This window comes from Xenopus tropicalis, chromosome 7, assembly GCF_000004195.4.
Source record: "Xenopus tropicalis strain Nigerian chromosome 7, UCB_Xtro_10.0, whole genome shotgun sequence".
In the NCBI taxonomy this organism is placed as follows: domain Eukaryota; kingdom Metazoa; phylum Chordata; class Amphibia; order Anura; family Pipidae; genus Xenopus; species Xenopus tropicalis.
The window spans coordinates 54,105,459-54,126,224 of record NC_030683.2 but is presented as its reverse complement, the minus strand read 5'-3'; the positions used below and the strand labels follow the sequence as shown (position 1 = coordinate 54,126,224).

General features: G+C 37.5%; 1 protein-coding gene across 23 annotated transcripts in view; it reads right to left on the bottom strand.

Moving 5' to 3' along the window:
* kcnma1 (potassium calcium-activated channel subfamily M alpha 1) overlaps window positions 1–20,766 on the bottom strand; it is a 305,326-nt gene that overhangs the window by 101,329 nt on the left and 183,231 nt on the right. For all 23 annotated transcript variants that reach the window (XM_031906033.1, XM_031906034.1, XM_031906039.1 and 20 more), the window contains exons 10-16: window positions 12,215–12,325; window positions 7,004–7,109; window positions 6,266–6,348; window positions 4,585–4,654; window positions 3,159–3,314; window positions 2,093–2,202; window positions 1,779–1,847 (exon numbers count right to left, since the gene is read on the bottom strand). In XM_031906033.1, the coding sequence (XP_031761893.1) occupies window positions 1,779–1,847; window positions 2,093–2,202; window positions 3,159–3,314; window positions 4,585–4,654; window positions 6,266–6,348; window positions 7,004–7,109; window positions 12,215–12,325 (705 nt within the window). The remainder of the gene's footprint in view (window positions 1–1,778; window positions 1,848–2,092; window positions 2,203–3,158; window positions 3,315–4,584; window positions 4,655–6,265; window positions 6,349–7,003; window positions 7,110–12,214; window positions 12,326–20,766) is intronic.

Below are 20,766 nucleotides of genomic sequence, written 5' to 3'. Positions count from 1 at the left end.
ACATAAAAAGCTGTATAATAAAAGTCCTTTTCAAATTAAACATGAAACCCAAATTAATTTTTATATTACACATCCAAACCCATTATAAAGGCAATTAAAAATCCCAGCTGTCAATCATATTGCTTGCCCCGCCTCTATGCCTATGCCTGCCTGCTTGCTTTGATTGAGTAATTCTAAGACGGAAGGAAACAAGATTTATATTATTTATATAGAGTAAGTAAAGTTTATTTTGCTCAATTGACAATATAGAAAATAATTTGGAGTTATTTCTTAGCGTGACAGGTCCCCTTTAAACTGCATGAGGATGCCACACTAACTGTGCATATGTGCAGTACATTCTTTCACACCACAGGTTCTCAAAACCTACATGAAAGGTTTGTACATGTAATGTTAGCAGATGCAGACTAGCAGTCTGTGGATTCTTGCAAGTGCCAGAGGGGCTGCTGTAAGATGCCATAGACAGTCACTATTTTAAGTGCTGGTTGGGGGGCTGTTTGGGCCTCTGTGCACTTAAAATGCCAGGACCTGGCATCCCAGTCCAGCCCTGAAGTACAGTACAACACCCAGCATACATCAACACATTATTAAAAGTTAAAGCAAGCTGGAAGCTGTATTCCTGCAAAACCAGAGATATATACTTGAATCAACATTGCAGGAAACATTTTTTAAAATTTTGTCCCAGTCCAGCAGCCTCACTGATGCAAGAACATAACCCAGCCTGCTCTGTCTAAACTTAGTTCCCTAAACCTGTGTTCTAAACAGGAAGCATTTAAATTATGTGCTTTAATCAAAATCAAACTGGGGAATCTTGAAGGATTCCCACATTCAATATTTTCTCCATTTATCAAAACATTTTAGTTTATAACAACATATTTATTTAACAAGATACTTGAGTCAAGTCAGCAGAATCTGACTGTTTTGAGAAGTTGAACACCATTCACTTCAGTGGGTGGTAGTGCTCAAGAGCAGTGCAGAGAACTATTTCCCAGGCAATAGTTTACTCGTCAATGGAAGCTACATACAAGTAGAAAGGATTCTGACAATTATTTCCACTTTGGCACTAATTGTTCCAATGAGGAAAATAAATTGTTCCATGCTAAGTTCCTGATTGTAAAAAAAAATTGTGGCATAATAAAATGTCTGTATAGCTGTTTTAGCTCTCCTTATGTAAACTGCACCATATCAACTAATATTAATACAGTATAGCATTAGCAACCAAAAATTTGTACACCAATCTCACTAATAGTTCCTTGCACAATTCTTCAAATCATTTTTCTGTTTTGGAATACTTCTTATGTTTATGAGTGCTGCATTATATGGAGGGTGTTTTAGTGGGTCACCAATTAGGAGGCCTTTGCCTTTTTACACGGTGTTATTATTTTGAGCATGAGTTGAGCTAAGATGAATTATTTTGTGTGCCGTGTTCTTACACATATAGGGACAATACACATGGTGACACATTTATAAAATATTTTTGCATCTGTCCAGTGTAACTCTGTGTTGAAAATGTGTAGGAATAAATGTGCTGGGTGTAAAACACTATAAAACCTGTAGGTTCCTGCTTATCTAGAGACAACTATGTCCAGCAGTCACTCTAAATGTAATTCAGCAAATCGTACCTGATATATTGAAACAGGAATCAGGAATGAAGTAAAAGAAAACACTGAAGTGTAGCACACTGAAGTAAATGGCACTGGCCCTAACGCTAAAGAAAAAAAGAAGACTTCCAAGTTACACATAACTTACTACATGTTTTAAAGCTCTTCAAATAAATTTACCTGCTCTCTCCTTTCTCTGACTTGAACTCGATAGCTATCATTAGTAGCTTCAACTTCACAAAGCACAACCTGCAATTACCAAGGAGAGAGATAGTAATGAGACCAGAATGGTAACATAGTCAACAATTAAAAGATGTGACCTCATGCATATATAATTTATCTTGTGTAATTCTTTGCCTCCCTTTCCCTTGGCAGTTAACCTCTAACCTCCAGTTAACCAGTTTAGGTTAAGGACTTGTAGCATACTATATGCATAAACAGGTACTCTTAGTACACTTAGCCATATTTAAAAATGATGTGTAACTTTTACTTACTCACAAACCGCAGGGAATGATAGGCCCACAAAAGCACTGGATAAATATTCTGTATACATTTCATTGGACACTCCTTCCAGATAATACTTTTGCCACGTGTCTTCCTCGATCTGTCACAAACAGAGCTTGCAGGTAACTTAAAACTATTCAATGTTTTTGAGATATAAATATATGATGGATATGATTTTAAGAAAGAATCTACAGGGCTTTCATATTTTACTGGCCCAGATAAGACAAAGGATTAAAGAAAAATAAAAAAAATAAATATTCAATACACAGTAGGAGCCATAGCATTCTGGCTGGTGCACTGGATAAAAAATGACTGAAGCATTCAACTCTGAATCTTAGAGCTTATAGGCTATTTGTGCACACCCAGGTGCAGCATGCAAAGTGCAAAAAAACTGACAATTGCAGGCTTTGTTTCACTTTGCACACTGCTCATGGGTTTGCAAAAGAGTCCTAATGAACAAATTAATATAAAAACATTAAAAATAGACTGTGTAAGATCATACCTCCCAACATTTTGAAAATGGAAAGACAGACAAAAACAAATGCTGCGCATAGCGCGGCAAATTGTTTGACCACGCCCATTTTTGCAACCATACCTCCTAAATACCACTCCCATTTGACTAAATTTGGCAGGTTATTTAAAGTTTAAACACATTTCTGGGGGTTTTGGGGTCCTGTTTTATGTGTTATTACAGTTTTGCTGAAAAAGGTGAAATTGCCCTTTAAGCTGCGAGTCTCAGTTCCCCCAAGAGACCTGTTTAGCTTACTAGTTACAACTGTATTTCAGTGCAGGTGGGGCTTTTTAACTTTCTGGGCTCTCTGCCAAAAGCCCACTTATTTATTCAAATGTGAGAGACAATGTTTGTAAGTGCAGGTGACGCGCGTTAAGATTTCTGGGCTCTCTGCCAAAAGCTACTTTAATTTATATTTTCATAATTTTGTGAACATTTTATAAAGCATTGTTTTCAAACAGGTTGACTTGTTGCTCAAATAAACAGAAAGCACACCCTTTATTTTCTCAATATTGTACCTGTTGTAGGCATTTTAGATCACTTACCTTGATAAAGGAACGCATGGAAAAGAGGTTTGCTAGCATGGTTGATAGACCTTGAGCTAAGCAACTTTGAGCAATAAACCCAAGTTTCAGCTCAGCAAGACAGATGGCATCATCTCCTTCTTTCCAATTCCAGCTAGGTATATTTAGTAGGTGAGCCTATGGAAAAGACAAAAAGAGTAAAACAGACAAAAGGGAATTAAATGGGTGCCTATTTACATTAGAGACAACCTATTCCATAAAAAATAGAGAAGATATTTGCTCATGGTAGCTGCCCTTCATAAAGTCCTTAAATATTCAAATATATAATAAAAAACAGAGAAGATATTTGCTCATGGTAGCTGCCTTTCATAAAGTCTTTAAATATTCAAAGATATAATTTGCTGAGAATTTCAATTTTAGGGCTATAGCGGAAGCATAACATGTTATTTATGAAACCGGTTGAGAAAAACAGTATGCTACTATATGATAACTTTCACCCTCCAGGTACAACAACTGGCTTACCTAAAAGCCAGATTAGGTATAAACAAATTACGTCAGACAGGGAGGTAATTTGTTTATACACCAAACACCAAAATGGTTAAATGAAAAGTAAGATAGAATATTTTTCCTTCTCTACAGAAAGTAGTAAGTATACTATAATTTCAGGCGTCAGGTCTATGCTATACTTTCAATATTGATTCTGTGTTTTAATTTTTATATTGGGATTTGAGAAACACATAAGGAACTATATGGATGGACTTTATAGATTTCTTTAATTATTGGACTTACCATTATAAGGACTTGATGTTGAATTAATTATTTAATTCATTCAGTCATGAGTTGTGATTTGATTATACTATTATGATATTCCACTAGGTGTCATTATACTAGTGGGTATATAAGTAGTTGGGGTCTCTATTGTGGGTTATCACTTGAGGAAGGGCATACTACTGTCCCGAAATGTTTGATCCTATCCTGTGTGTCCAGAGCACCACAATCAAATTGGGAATACCCCACTGCAGACTTCCAGCTACTTGTGTCATTACTTTTACACTTCTTTTAGGCCTATAGCACGCAGGCATTGGTTTTCCACATAGTGACAGTCAGAATGCTTTGTGTATCATAAGAATTAACATTTTATGAAATTGTAGAAAATTGGAGTATACATTCCAAAACAAGTTCTCTTTCTCGCACTCCCATCTTGCATTTGAATAGGATTATATGTTAAGTATGATGGGGGCATAAACAGTGATATTCATACACAGAATTTTTCTTTGTGTAGCATTTCACTCCCATGTCCCTTTTGTCTTGCTTTGCTTTCCCCTCCAGTCTATTATTAATATTACTCAGAGGCTCAGAAAGGTACATTCTTGTTGACCCAGTAAGTCCTTTTTAGAAATGATTATTAACTACAATACTAAATATTCTGTTCTATTTTACTTCTCACCTTATTGTGGTACTGCAACATCTGAGTGATGATCCTTATCTTAGGGTGATAATTTTTAATGGAGATGACTCTGAGGAACAGAATGACACATATTAAACATGGTTATAAAAATTACACTATAATAGTTATGCATTATTGGGTAAAAGCTTTACTTTCTAAATGAAAACATGTTAATGTGCTAGAGATTCTAGAGGCAATTTATGATGATGTGCTTCCCCACACCCCCTCAATATGAATACAGTGCTGCCAAACACTGGCAGTGCTATGTCCTTGAAAGAATCACAGGTTCAATTCTTGCCACAGGCACTGGGCAAGGCAAGGTGCAAAGCATGAAAAATATGGTAGCTTTCTGCAAATAGCACCCTGCCCTGCTTTCAATAAGTGACCCCTGCTATGTTCAAAGACAAACCCTTGTTAAATCTAGGCAAACATTATTTTAATCACATTGATTTACTATGAAATACTAAATATATGCATATAACTTGTCACAATATAAAGAACTGGCATGGCAACCACTAATACAATTACACTAAAGTTGTCCATTAAGTTTAAATTTTTGCTAATGTAAAAAATCCCTAACTTTAGGCGAACCTAAATCCAAGCTTCCTCTGAAGGGGAAAAGGGAGACAACTCCCTAGAACCCTAGGTCAACAAAAAATTATGAGAATATTGGTTGTCTTGCACATTGTCTCTTGGAAAAGAGGCATCCAACCCTTCCAAAGGTCATACTTATATGTAACTCCTGTAAATACAAGGAACTTTCCATTATTACTAAGAATGCAGCACTGCACCATTCATTCCACAAAAGTTCCCCAAAGCTGCCCCCAGCCAAGCTGCACTTACCCCATCCCCACAGTCCCAATAGGCTGATGTTTCCTGAGCAAGGAGGTGATGGTGCAATGCTTCCATAAGCTGGAGTACAGTTTGTATTTGTTCTCCAGCCTGAGGAAAACAGTGCCATGACATCTACCCCAAAAAAGAAGAAATGGATGGGTGTTTCTTGATGCCTGAGTGAATTGAAGTCAGCAGATAATGGGACCTAAATTAGTAGTCACTATTCTGTATCTTTTGTCCAGGATTTGGCCCTGCTGCCACCGATATTTCTACTTTGTGGCTTGTTACTAAGGACTAATTTGATAAAAATTTCCTTGACTTTTTTTCTAAAAATGCACCAAAGTTCCATACAGGTATAGGACCCATTATGCAGAATGCTCGGGACCAAGGGTATTCCGGATAAGGGGTCTTTCCGTAATTTGGATCTCAATAACTTAAGTCTACTAAAAAATCAATAAAACATTAATTAAACCCAATAGGATTGTTTTGCATCCAATAAGGATTAATTATATCTTAGTTGGGATCAAATACAAGGTTCTGTTTTATTTCTACATAGAAAAAGGAAATCAGTTTTAAAATTCTGAATTATTTGATTAAAATGGAGTCTATGGGAGACGGGCATTCCGTAATTCGGAGCTTTCTGGATAACGGGTTTCCAGATAAGGGGTCCGATACCTGTACTACCATTTTTTACATATTGCTAGTGAAACGTACTGATCAATATAGCACCATCACCGAGACTACAGAAAAAACAGTCATTTTTAACACAAAACAACTTTTGAATTCCGTACAGGTACCTGTTTTTTTAAAATGCCATACTAAATACTAAAATGCTTTCTTATTATACCTCATAATGTTAGATGCATCCTCAGCATCAGGGTCAGCACAGTACTTGTTAGCAAGGATCAGACAGGCATCTGCAGACTCAATCTGAGTTTAAAAAAATGTAATTTTAATACAGATATGGACCACAATTGTGTCTTTGCACTTATATATGTCATGTTTACAGTTCTGAAAAGACTGTACAGACAAAAACAATCCAGGTAATTATGCCTGCCTAATTAAGCAATGCCACCAAAAGTGTATGATAAATAAACATTTCCTTAGGAAGAAACTGCTTTTGTGTGACCTCTATGATTATACTATTTGTTGACATAACATGGTTTCTGCACTTGACATAATAAACTCAGTAATGCATTTCTAAGGGGAAATGGATTTATTGGCATATTTATAAAGCACCAGGTGTGTCTGCTGAAGCAAACACTTTTAGGTGTTCTTGGCCATGTCCTATGAAAAAATATCATAATAAATGATTGCATTGCAAATAATTAGATGTGCCTATTAGTTTTTTTTTTGTTTGGTGTCAGAGCTGTAAATCCAAACTCACAATTGTGGTGGCCTTATTTAAAATACAGGTGTATTTTCCCCCAAATCTACAAACAGCAACTATTAAATGTTAATGAGCCTTTCAGATAGCTCTTCTAGATTGTTCTTCTCTTATATATTAATGTCAAATTATGCCACTTTGCCATTTTGTTTTTAATGATTAGAAAACAATCATTACTAACAGTTATTAATATCTTACCTTAACTCTTGCCAGGTCATGTGGATTGAGAACAGATCCCTGGTAAAATTCTACCTGAGTAAAGTGTCTCTTGAATAAAGCTTCCAACTCCAAATTTGGAGAGATGCTGTCAAGATACACACAGGAGATGAATATGAATATATATATATATTATTTTTTAATATAATGCATAAGAACATCTAATACAGTTACATTATATAATTGTATCTCTGACGTCAGAAAATGACTAATATAAGAATATTTCACTGATAATGTTGCCTCCTCCAGTGTAGACAGTCCTAACACAAATATCCAAAGAACATATCCGCATAAAAAATCAGGTAAAACACATTGCCAGTAGGTGCAAGTCATCCCTGTCTTTACCATAGGGCAAGCAGTAAGTACCAGGATTCATTGCAGACTTCATCAGTCACCGCTAATCTGAGTATGTGAATAATGAGCAAGTTTGATGGGTGTGAAGTGTGCCTATAATGCCTCCCTCAAGAATACAGCAAGAATAAAGTGTTGCTGCACGATGGGGCCGGGTGCCTTGCATCTATTTTTTACACTATTTTTGCACCTTTGCCAATGATATATGACTCCTATGGTCTCTTTAGTCCCCATAATACTATCAACACACTATTTAATGGGGAGTACACTCACTGCTACTGAAATTACAGAACTGAGGAGAACTGATTTATACTATTATATATATATATAGACAAATACTGCCTTTAATTGCAATTACATTTTTAAATGAATTTGAACCCCCCATAAAAAAAGATGTAATTCATGGATACAGCTGTACTGAAATGATTATTAGAGTTTTTTTCATCATTATATGTTAACCAACCAACAACCACATGTATGTCAGCTCACATTTAACCTATTCAAACATGAGATTCATCTGCCAGAGTACTTTGTTGGCAGGTTCATTAGCAAAGAAGGCGGTAAAGAAGAGCCATTGCTCCCCTTCACTTCCTGTAGATCTGATTGTTTATTCCCTCTGTATTGCCAATCATTTGGTATAGTTCAGTGGCGTAACAGTCGAGGAAACCCCACAGTCACAGGAGTGCCTAGGGGAAAGGGGGGCCCGGACCACGGGGTCTGCTTCCTTCATAAATGCATATAAAGCTCCATGCTGGCTCTCAGGCAGAAGAGCAGGCAGGAGCCAGTCTTTTTTGCGTCAGGCCCCTCCTAAGATTTTTTTTGCAGGGGGGCCTGGCGCAGAGTAGTTACACCACTGGTATAGATTACCTTAAGGCTCCGCATTTCTCCTTTGGTGAATTGTTTTGCAAAACTTCTGCGAAAATTTGCTGCGTGTCAAAAAAGTTGCGGTTGCATCAAAATAGGGTGTCAGAATTGGGAGTGGTTGCATTAAAAAAAAGACTGTGACAAAAAAGTCTTGCGACAACTGAGTTTTGCAATTTCTTCACCATTTCGTAGATTTTCCTGTCGTTTTACAGATTTTTCAGCGAAGCAAAATGGGACAGATTTGCTCATCACTAGTCACACATTGTATGCCCACTTTTAATCAGCTATCATCATATTTAAGGTTATTGTGATCTTAAGAGCTACAGTTACTTTATGTATTGGTTTATATAGTTTATATATGTGTATATGAGTATATGTATATGAGTGTATTAATAGGTCTATATAGGCATGTGTGTGTATATATATATGTGTGTGTGTATGTACTGTATGTATATATATATCACAGTCAATGCAGCCGGCATTTACATATACTGGAGAGTAGGATGCCTTTCCACCAGGAAAGACAGGTCTTATGCAGACACACTTGGGTCATTTAGGTCTCCACTAATAAATGACTTAGTGTTTCTACGTAAGACACAAATATATATATATATATAGTGAGAGAGAGAACAGAGTGGAGCACAGCCCTGGGTTTACCAAAAAATTCTGCTAAATCTGGTATTACTGGAACCTGATTTGAGAAAACATACAGTGGAGGAAATAATTATTTGATCCCTCACTGATTTTGTAAGTTTGTCCAATGACAAAGAAATGAAAAGTCTCAGAACAGTATCATTTCAATGGTAGGTTTATTTTAACAGTGGCAGATAGCACATCAAAAGGAAAATCGAAAAAATAACTTTAAATAAAAGATAGCAACTGATTTGCATTTCATTGAGTGAAATAAGTTTTTGAACCCCTTCCAACCATTAAGAGTTCTGGCTCCCACAGAGTGGTTAGACACTTCTACTCAATTAGTCAACCTCATTAAGGACACCTGTCTTAACTAGTCACCTGTATAAAAGACACCTGTCCACAGAATCAATCAATCAATCAGACTCCAAACTCTCCAACATGGGAAAGACCAAAGAGCTGTCCAAGGATGTCAGAGACAAAATTGTAGACCTGCACAAGGCTGGAATGGGCTACAAAACCATTAGCAAGAAGCTGGGAGAGAAGGTGACAACTGTTGGTGCGATTGTTCGAAAATGGAAGGAGCACAAAATGACCATCAATCGACCTCGCTCTGGGGCTCCACGCAAGATCTCACCTCGTGGGGTGTCAATGATTCTGAGAAAGGTGAAAAAGCATCCTAGAACTACACGGGAGGAGTTAGTTAATTACCTCAAATTAGCAGGGACCACAGTCACCAACAAAACCATTGGAAACACATTACACCGCAATGGATTAAAATCCTGCAGGGCTCGCAAGGTCCCCCTGCTCAAGAAGGCACATGTGCAGGCCCGTCTGAAGTTTGCCAATGAACACCTGAATGATTCTGTGAGTGACTGGGAGAAGGTGCTGTGGTCTGATGAGACCAAAATAGAGCTCTTTGGCATTAACTCAACTCGCTGTGTTTGGAGGAAGAAAAATGCTGCCTATGACCCTCAAAACACCGTCCCCACCGTCAAGCATGGGGGTGGAAACATTTTGCTTTGGGGGTGTTTTTCTGCTAAGGGCACAGGACAACTTATTCGCATTAACGGGAAAATGGACGGAGCCATGTATCGTGAAATCCTGAACGACAACCTCCTTCCCTCTGCCAGGAAACTGATAATGGGTCGTGGATGGGTGTTCCAGCACGACAATGACCCAAAACATACAGCAAAGGCAACAAAGGAGTGGCTCAAGAAGAAGCACATTAAGGTCATGGAGTGGCCTAGTCAGACTCCGGACCTTAATCCAATAGAAAACCTATGGAGGGAGCTCAAGCTCAGAGTTGCACAGAGACAGCCTCAAAACCTTAGGGATTTAGAGATGATCTGCAAAGAGGAGTGGACCAACATTCCTCCTAAAATGTGCGCAAACTTGGTCATCAATTACAAGAAATGTTTGACCTCTGTGCTTGCAAACAAGGGTTTTTCCACTAAGTATTAAGTCTTTTTTTGTTAGAGGGTTCAAAAACTTATTTCACTCAATGAAATGCAAATCAGTTGCTATCTTTTATTTAAAGTTTTTTTTCCATTTTCCTTTTGATGTGCTATCTGCCACTGTTAAAATAAACCTACCATTGAAATGATACTGTTCTGAGACTTTTCATTTCTTTGTCATTGGACAAACTTACAAAATCAGTGAGGGGTCAAATAATTATTTCCTCCACTGTAACTCATAACTGCTCATAACTGAACTATGACTTTAGATGGTCATACATTTTCTCTTGGAACAGAAATTATATATACTGAGAGTTTTTTTATGCAAAACTAGAATGATCAAGGCTAGCACTGAGGGCTTCGTGGTGGAAAATCGATAAATGGAAAAGTTGTCAGTGGAATATACTAACTTACCAGTATAAGTTAAAGGGAAACTATACCCTTAAAGGGCACCTATCACCCCTATATTTTCCCCCCACCAAAGGTGCGGGCTAATACAGGGGAAACAATAAAACAATATTTAAAAAAAAAAAAAAACAACTCCCCCGCCAGCACTGGGCTTCCTGCATGTGCATAATAAGCAATCTCCCCACTCACTTACTTATGCACATGCGTAGGTGCAGTGAATGTATATCACCCTCCTACGGCACATACCCCCCCACATTTGAAAAATGTAAAGAGGGGGGAGAAAGTCTGGTCTACAAAAACTCAATTTTCGCAACCACACCCCCTAAATACCCCTTACATTTTACAAAATTTATCTTATTTAAAGTTTGAACACATTTCTGAGAGTTTTGTTTTATGTGTTATTACAAATTTGATAAAAAAAAAAAAAAAGAGAAATGTGGGTCTTTTCAGTAAGAATCTGGAACTGCAGGCTAAGTTGTTTAAATCAGGACTATCCCGCGAAAATCAGGACAGTTGGGAGGTATGCATGCACATAATGAGGGGTTGCAGCACTCGCTCATTATACCCATGAGTGTGCCCTAACATGGCTTCCTGCATAGGGGGCTCCCAGCCAGCACTGGCAGTGGCAGTTTTTCAAGGTATAAGGTAAATATTCATTGATATGCTTATGCCAGTATGATAATATAATTTAAGACACTGCTCAAGTCGTAAGAAAACCAAGTTAGAAAAAGTTTACAGGTTTGTGACAACTAGCGATGAGCAAATATTTTTTTGATGCAACTGCAATTTTTTTCGCAGCAGGTTTGCGAAAAAATTTGGCAATGCTGAAATGTGAAAATCTGCAGCGAATCCATACCTGGCAAAAAAATGTGCTCATCACTAATGACTGTATATTAATGAAAACTGAGCCAGTGGAGTCAGTACACTAGACACCAGAAAATTCAAGGGCATGAGGGCAGCACATCAGTTGTGTAAAATCTGGATTCAAAAAGTGCACATGCTAGTTCATTGGTCTGCCTCCCTGCTAGTGACTTTGCCTGTAGATTATGTAGAAAAGGTTCATAAACACTATCTGAACAAACATCCCTTATGCTTGCAGTGTAATGCAAGCTTTTCTTAACCTTGCTCTACTGTGAAGTGATGCATTCTGGGAGTTGAATTACTATGAGCCTAACACGGAGTGGGGAAATGCTCCATAAAGCAGGCAGACATACCATACTAAAGAATTCAATCCCAAATTCCAAAACGTTGCTTTAAATAATAAAATGATTCAATATTTGTAACTACTTAAATAAAGGTAGAGCATGAAATAAAAGGAAAAACAGAAAGAACAGGGTAAAAGGGAAAAGTGTAAGGAAATGAAAAAATGAAGAAATGAAAAGAGAAAAAAAGACTTATGAAAGTATATTCTTGGTACAGGATTAACCCTGTACGGTTACTTCTTTTAAACCCTTATACTATAAAGTCATTGGTTACCCACTTGTGCAAAAATACGATCTCCACATTCACGTCATCTCGGTCCTTGTGCAGAAAGTCTTTCAAGAAGTTGGACACGCTTTCTAAAGTTATGTGACCACACACCACAATATGCCTGGAATGCAAAGGAAAGTGTGAAGAAGTAATTGAAGAACTAGCAAAAATGAGGAAAGCCCGGGTAGCATCCATCAATGAATGGAAATCTTTTGGTACACAACGTGCAATTTTCTTTTCCTATTCAAGAGAAATAATGGACAAACAATTTGCAGAAAAATGCAGTATCAATCACTAGCGGTGCTCAGTGCACTCTTAATTGCTTATAACCTGATAAAGAAAAAGAGGTTAGACTGCACCTTTCAAATAAAATATATGTTAAATGAAACATCTTAAAACATCAGCATCTTGAAACAATGAACAAATTCCACAATATGTGTTCAGCTTATACATTTTCACACCTTTTGCCATAGTTTAAATATAGTCAAGATGAAATCAAAGAAAGAAGCAACTGGTTTGACAGTTGGTAATAGTAACAAAATGTCCACGCAAAAAACACAATTACCTTTGCCAAACAAGTATTTGCCTGAAATTTGATGTGCACCCGACGTGTGATCATTACTGTTGGTGAGTGCCAATGTCTGGATTCTATATATATATATGTGGAGTAAATACTAAGTTTTTAGTGTGGGAGTGTCAGGGGACACCAGCATGAGAATCCTGAAGGGGGGAGGACCTGGCAGGCAGACCTAGCTGCAAATCCTGTACCTGGGCTGGCCATGGCTAGCTAAACCACTGATTACAATACAATTTATAGAAGGTAAGTCAAACAGAGAGATTAAGGATACACAGATGGTTAAAATTACTACAGTCACATAATTTAATAAAGTTTAAGATACAATCTATACAATCTATTGTATATTTAATCGAACAAGTACTACACATTTTCTTTGTAAGCAAGTTGCAAAGACATTTTAAAACGATCCTTTTTGGTAAAATTTAGCATGTTATAGAAAGTTCTAATCTTAACAACTTTTCAATTGGTCTTCATTTTTTATTTTTAATTAGGTTTTTTTTTTGTGCCTTCTTCTTCTATAAGAAGAATAAAGTTTTGCAGAAAGGGATCATTGACCCTGGCAGTCTAAAACCTATTGCTCAGTGAGGATACAATGTTATTGTTATTGTTAATATTTATCACTTATTCCTTATCTATTCAGACCCTCTCCTATTTATCTTTCAGTCTTCCATTAAAACAACTGCCTAGGGGAAATGAAACTAGGGGAATTCCAAACTTGACAGCTTCAAGACAAAAAGCGAACTGTAAAAAACCTCAAAAAAATACTAAAATAAAGACCAAATGCAGTTTGTCTCAGAATATCACTGTCTAATTTGTATTTTTGTATGGAATTTGTATTCCATTTTTTTCTTAATTATGCAGGACTGCAAAGACAATTCTGTTTCTGGAGGTATGCATTTATTCAAATAGATTGTATTGCTTTCATTGACTTCACCAAGTCCTTCTAACAGTCAGTCATGCAGTAATCAAAATAGTAGGTACTGGGCTGATTATTAATAGGGTTTACAGTAAAGCAGTACGCTGTCTATATGAGGGGGAAAAACCTCTACTCATAAAAGGTTTAAATGTTGCCTTTAGAATAATGCTGGGATACATTAAGGGATATAACTTTGTGAAACAGCACTCACCATATTTTAATACATTGTTTAATAGAATCCATATACATAAACACATATCATATCTTAGAAGGCACTTACCAAATTATAAAGTACCTGGGTGCCAAGTTCTAGCTCAACACAATAAGCAAGAAGATCCAGCACTCACAGGACTTCAGAATAAACATATTTATTGTTGAGATCAATGTTTCCATCTTATACCCAGACATTTATCAAGATGTATTCTCACCACAGACCAAACATTAAATACCCTAGTGTGTACTGGTGCCAATACACACTGGGGTATTTAATGTTTGGTCTGTGGTAGGGATATATCTTGATAAAGGTCTGTGTATTAGATGGAAAAGTCAATTTCAACAATAAATATATTTTGATGTCCATTCACAAATCCTGGAAGTGTTGGATCATCTTCCTCATCATATCCATAAATATATATAAAAACCAAGGGCAGAAGCACTGGTATACTGTATCTCTAGATAAACCAGTCAGCAGATAAATTACAGTAAGTGTGTGATGCAGTGATGCTTTCATGTATACTAGTAGACAGAGATAAATTGCAGCTCCGTTTCAGGCCCTTTGGCCTATATGTCCTAAAAAGCTGGCATGGAGGGTGTAAGTAGCTAAGAAATCTAACTATACTAATGAGGGATCACATTTGTGGTTTTAGTGTGTAATATGCTGTAAAGGACAAGGTTCCTAATAAGCTATTATATGTTCTACATTTGTTAAAAATAAAATAAAAAAAAAAAAGTTTACAATTATTTTTTAAAGGCTGCTTGGGGGATCACTGAGTGCCTTCTGCAATCTCTGTTGGTATAAAAGTAAGGGTAGGATACAACAGGACTGAGGAGGAGGTTTGTTCTTTTAGGGGGTTATGTATAATAAAAGGCACCAAGTTTGCTATGGGTTACTGCTACTGGGCAAACATATTGCCTTTTATTACACGTGGGGGTTAGTCTTCTAGAAGTGTTTAGGTTAAACCCCATACATCTGCAGTAGATTTCTTAAAACAACCATCCCAAATATTTTGTGGCTCTCAAATCGTGGTATTTTGTTATTGTTGAGGATGTGAGATCACTGCTAATATTCTGGAAATTAACATTTTTAGTCTTAAAGGGAGTCGGGCAAGGAGGTCAGTGAAGGTGTACTACTGGGTATCGGGTATGGGTCAGCAGGGCCCACCAGGTTTTTTTCCCGGTGTCCCACCGGCCCAGTCCAACCGCATACTATTGCGATCCTTAAGCCTCGTCTTAGGGGCACATAATCAAAGGGAAAGCAAAGTGTTTTAACCATAATGTGATTTTTTTTTTCCCCAGAATTTAAGCGTAACTGCAGATGTCACAATCAGGCAAACATTTCTGCACCAGATACCAGAGGTGCACAGATTTGCAAAGCTTAGTCAATTAAATGGAAATGAGCGCACCTGCAAAAGAAGGGTAGGTATATGGGCATGCATTTAAATGCTCTTCCTGCACTTACCATGTGATCAAAGCAGTTGTCATGTGAGGGGTTCCCTGTTTTTTACAACATAATGTACCAGAGTAGGCACAAAGAGAAGCAAGTTTTGAATACCATTTAAGTAGCCAATTCTTCAGCCCTTTTATTGCCTAGCACTATGCTTAGTAATTGTAAATGACTCCTATGTTGTCTTTCATAGAGAAACATCATAGGTTAACAGCTGATTAATACATTAATAATATATCAGCATTACACAACATGAGTAAATTGGTAGAAGAATGAGTAAATAGGTAGTAAATATAAAGTACCACTAGACATCCATAAAAAGTATTAGAGGAAAATATAACAAAGACAAGTTGAGCCTATTTTATTATAGAAACTAACTAAATGCTTGAGCATTTTTCGGAAAAAAAAAAGGTTGATTAAGACTAATGATGTATAAGTTAGGGGGAAAATTTTATGCACACACATATTTACAATGACTGCAAATACAAGATGGCTGTAACATGGCCAGCACAACTAAGAAAATGACAGAGGTTGGATGTGTAGTGCATAATGCTACTGCAATTCAGGAGGCATGGGTGAGTGCAGCATAACCATTTCAGCATTTATAAGTAGCTTTACTTTCTCTTTAAAAAGTTATCTTTCAGATATACCTATAAATCACATCGGCACAATAAAGGATTACAATATCACACAAATAGTAAGAGGAGAAAATTTATCAAAAATCATGTTACAAACCGCCTCCAATTTTTGGGGTGGGGGGAGGTATAATTTTTCTTCATTTAATTGGTGGAAGCAATTTTCTTGTCAAACTTGCATTTTGATAAATTTATCCTATAGTCACATCAAATGGATATGATCCTGAATTTACTGCTCTAATCCTTCAGTTTGTTTTCCCCACGACTTTCAGCAATATGACCATAATCAGTGGAAAGTTACTAGTTTTGTTTTATGCAGTTGAAACTGTAGCATGCACTGTAAGATAGATGCCTTTATATGCACCTCACATTCCATTACTGTTTTTTTTACTTTATATGAACAATCTTAAACAAGACACCAGGGTCGGACTGGGGGGTGCAGGGCCCACCGGGGCTCCCGCCCCAGGGGCCCTGCAGGTGCCCCAGCCAGCTGTGTCCCCTACCCCCCCCCCAGGGGCCCCCCTAACCCCCCCACCTGACGTCCTCCCAGAGCGCGTATAAATTGAACACATCAGGGGAGGAACAGTCAGAAGGGGGAGCGCCGGCAAAGGTCGGACTGTCCCGACACTGCAGAAGACACAAGGGGGGAGATTTATTAATCCACAAATCCCGGAAGAGAAAAATTTGTATTTTTTCGTCGCCGTCGCAACTTTTTCGTGATTTTTTTAGCACCACCGCGTTGCGTCGCGATTTTTTCATATTGAGCGATTGTAAACGGCAGAAAAAACAATCCGTTTTTTTCACGACGGCAACGAAAAAGTCACGGAAAATATACCAAAAAGTCGCGACGGCGACGAAAAAGTCGCAGAACATACGAAAAAGTCGCACCGCCAACGAGAAAGTCGCAAAAATACGATCATTAAGAAAAAAACGCATTCGGACGCCTTCGGACCGTTCGTGGATTAGTAAATCTCCCCCAATGAGCACAATGACTGTGATTATTGGCTGAAGTTACTATGCTGAAATTAAGGTGCAGTCCCATGGGGAAAAGAAGCTAAAAATAAGATTTTAGGACCAATAAATAATTTTGTGTTAGTTGCCATGTTTAATTGGAGTAAGATTGAGCTACATTTTAATATTTAAACTCTGAGATTTGATTTTGTAATGTTAACCTCTATACTAAGAAACTGTCTTACTGTCTTACTTTTACTAGTTTTTTAAGGTTGTAATTTTGCTCTTGAATTTTTCTCTTGTGTCTCTTTTGACTGTACATCATATAACTGGAGTGCTGTTTTTCACATGATTATATATTTAAATTTTGGGGCATATTTATTATAGTGAGGAAGCCAACATCACCAGTGATATTGACCATAGAAACAATTAGCAATTAGATTTTAACCGTCAGCTACAAGTTAGAAAACAAAGAAAATATCTGACTGGTTGCTATGGGCTACATCACCGGTGATGTTGGCTTACACTATAATAAATATGCCCCTTATAGTATTGCTACTTTTCCCTATTTGATTAATATCTGCTCTGTAAGTATTCTACTATAAATAAGTTAATTCACAAGGTGTAGCATGAGCTTAGTGTCGTATTGCTAGATGCATGCATGTCAAACATACCAGATAAATTAAAGCTGGTGAAGCAATGTTGAGCTCTTCGGTGCAATGGGAGCCCTGTACATAGTTACCATTAGCAAGAAGTATTGGGTTCCCCTTCAACCTGTCCCTGAGGCAAAATACTTTTTTTTATTTACTAAAGAAAGGACAGCTTGCACCATAAAAGCAAGAATAGTATAGTGTGCAAAATTGCTCCCCTAATGACTTATCCAAAAAGCACTTAAGTTCATCGGATTTTTGGTTCAAGCTGCATTCTGTACACCTTGAACCAGGATAAAAATCAGGTGCAAGGCACACATCACAAGCCTCCTAAGCATCCTGCGCCAAATAGGACTCCCTAACTTATGCATCTAAATGATGTGCAATCTCGGGGTACTAAAGGTGACCCACCATCTGAGCCTGAATACAGTAGTCAGAAATATAGGCAGCACTGTATTCACAACAGGGAACAAGTCTTTGCTACTACATCTTGTAGTATTTGGAGTGGTTCATTTTACCTTTGCAGAGGAGGCAGTTCAGCCGCCAACAATCAAATGAAAAGATACTATCTTTTTTACTCTTTTTTTTTTTCCTTTTAAGTTTGTCATGTGATCCCCTGGGTCCTTGGATTAACAATGGCACAGTTTAGTGATATGTCACAGTAATGGGATATTTTTTACATGCTGCTCTTTCTGAGAACTGTGGTGATTCATTTTTTTCCCTAATAGACTGTCACCACTAACCACAGCAAAGCAGAAGTATATGTTACATGTTTATACATTTTGTCAATTAGTCTCCTGGTTTTTGTCACATGCATTCCCAATGCTTTGCTATAGGAAGCAGATATTAGTTGTCATATTACCCCATGTGTCAGAAATTTATGAGAGTTGTAAGCTGTTAGCTTTATTCCATGAATAGGAAAGAGTGATTTTTTTGTTCCTGTACAGTTTTGTTACAAAATTAATGGTGTTGCCAATGAGGTAAGAGCCAATGCCAGCCTACCCCAGCCCTTCCTCTGTCTAAGTGGCTGTCCTGTGTGGGTTTGAAAGAAATTCGGCAATAACATGTGAGCCTTTTTCTTCTATGAAGAAAATTTGTAGCACATTGGAAAAGAGCTTCTCTGAAAATGTATGGCAATGTATATGTTACTGCAGACAGAAAAATGTCTTCATGTAATTTTGCTCTTCCATTGATTCCAATGCGGTTTCACAGAATTTTGGCAATGTAAAAGGCATCATTAGCTCATCACTATCCATAAACACCAACACTCCTTTCAAACATTACAATAAATTTCTTAAACCAAACTAATTCACAGATATGCCTCTAACATTATCACTTATTACAGGCAACTCATGTGGGCACACACGTGCCTTTGTACCTGTTATATCAAATTATGGGCCAAATTTAACTCAATAAGAAAAACTAATAGATACATTTTTACCATCAAACTTATTCTGACACACCCTGGACATAAATAAAAGCTTGTTACAGAACTAAACAGGGAAATCAGTTGTGCCTTCCCATCTTGTCTACAGCTAAATATAACTTTAAACAGTTGCTGAAAAGATGATGGTCTTTAAAGAGCTAATGTGTGTTATGGAAGTTTCTAAAGTAGTAGCACTCAGCAGCTGCAGAGCCATTAATTTAGTACCACTAAGCTAGAGTCTAACGTACTTAGACAGACTACTAAAACAATTTAAAGGAGCACAATTTCCAAACCCAATAATATTTCCCCACTCATTTCTTCTTTCAAACTCCATTTAAATTTCTTTTGCCTTTACTATGCTTTTCTTTATTTTTTTTTTCTTTTTACATAGAGAGGGTTGTGTCATTTACTAATGCAAGTGCAAAGCTCTAAAATGGACACAAAATGGTGCATGCTTCAGAAAGGTACTTTACTGCTATAGTGATGCTGTGAACCAGGAGTCATTCAAACACATATACACACTAATTGATTTGATGATTTGTATTTACATTAATAAATTGTGTGCACAAGTTGTTCCACTGTTACACTGAAATTCTGGGAAAATGCAGCATTATGGGTAAAATAAAGGCAATTTACAACTGAATACTGCACATTGCACCAATTTAGTAAATGATCCTCATGGACTTGCTGATTAACAAATAGGCGAGAAAAGGCTCTGCTCTGTTTTGCAAAAGAGGTAGCACTGAGTTGGGGCTGTATTTACACTGTTTACAAGAACATAAAAAGATGCTATTAGCTGTTATTCTCAAGTTTTGTGTTACCAGCTGCTACTGAATTACAGCATTGTTCCACTTCTTGCCTAAGCACCTAGGGTTGTATGTTTTTATGTAACTGATCTCCTTCAAAAGTAAAGTAGTGAGAAGGTATTTAGGCAGTCAGAAAGGCTTGCAAATACTGCCATATAGTTCACAGCTTGAAGAAAGCATAGAGACAAAAGCTGTAAATAGGTAGACCACTCCCTTTGCTTAGCAAAGAGGTGGATCTTCCTCTTTGGCTGCATCTGTTGACTCAGGCAGAAGTTCCACTGAGCCTGGGATCAACAGGGCCCCAGTAAGCCTTCTACCTAGAGAACCATCTAAACTCTACTGAAGTCGGGGAACAGGGACCCCATGAATGAGGATTAGCAAGAGCAGGATTACATCTTTCATAGCACTTTCTAGGAAAGTGAGATAGTTAGTTTAGTTAGACAGAGCAGTATCTGGCCCCAACCAAGAGGGATTAGCTGGGAGTATTCTCCTCTACATGCACTGTTGCCTTAGTGTAGGACCACAGTTAAGACACAGGTATCAAGTTAGTTACTATCCCTGAACCACCGTTGGCTGTTTGGGAACTGTGACAACTAAGGTACACATCCTAAGGATACCAGATACTTATCCAGACTACTCTCCACAGTTGTACCGTGCTGTTTGGCTGTATTTACCCTGCCCACACTCCACTGAGGTGGGATAAAACGTTGTGTATGTTGCACACAGCCTAAGTGAGTTGTGGTTGCACTACACCCTTTGATATTTCCACATAGCGAAAGCCCATCTTGTGTGTTAGAGTCCTATGTACCCCATGCTCTAAAGCCTATCTAGTTGGTATTACCTGTTTTCACAGCCAAATAGGGGTTACACTTATTTTAACATGTCTGACAAACAAGGATGTATCACAGACAGAGCAAACATTGTCTTGACACCAAGGA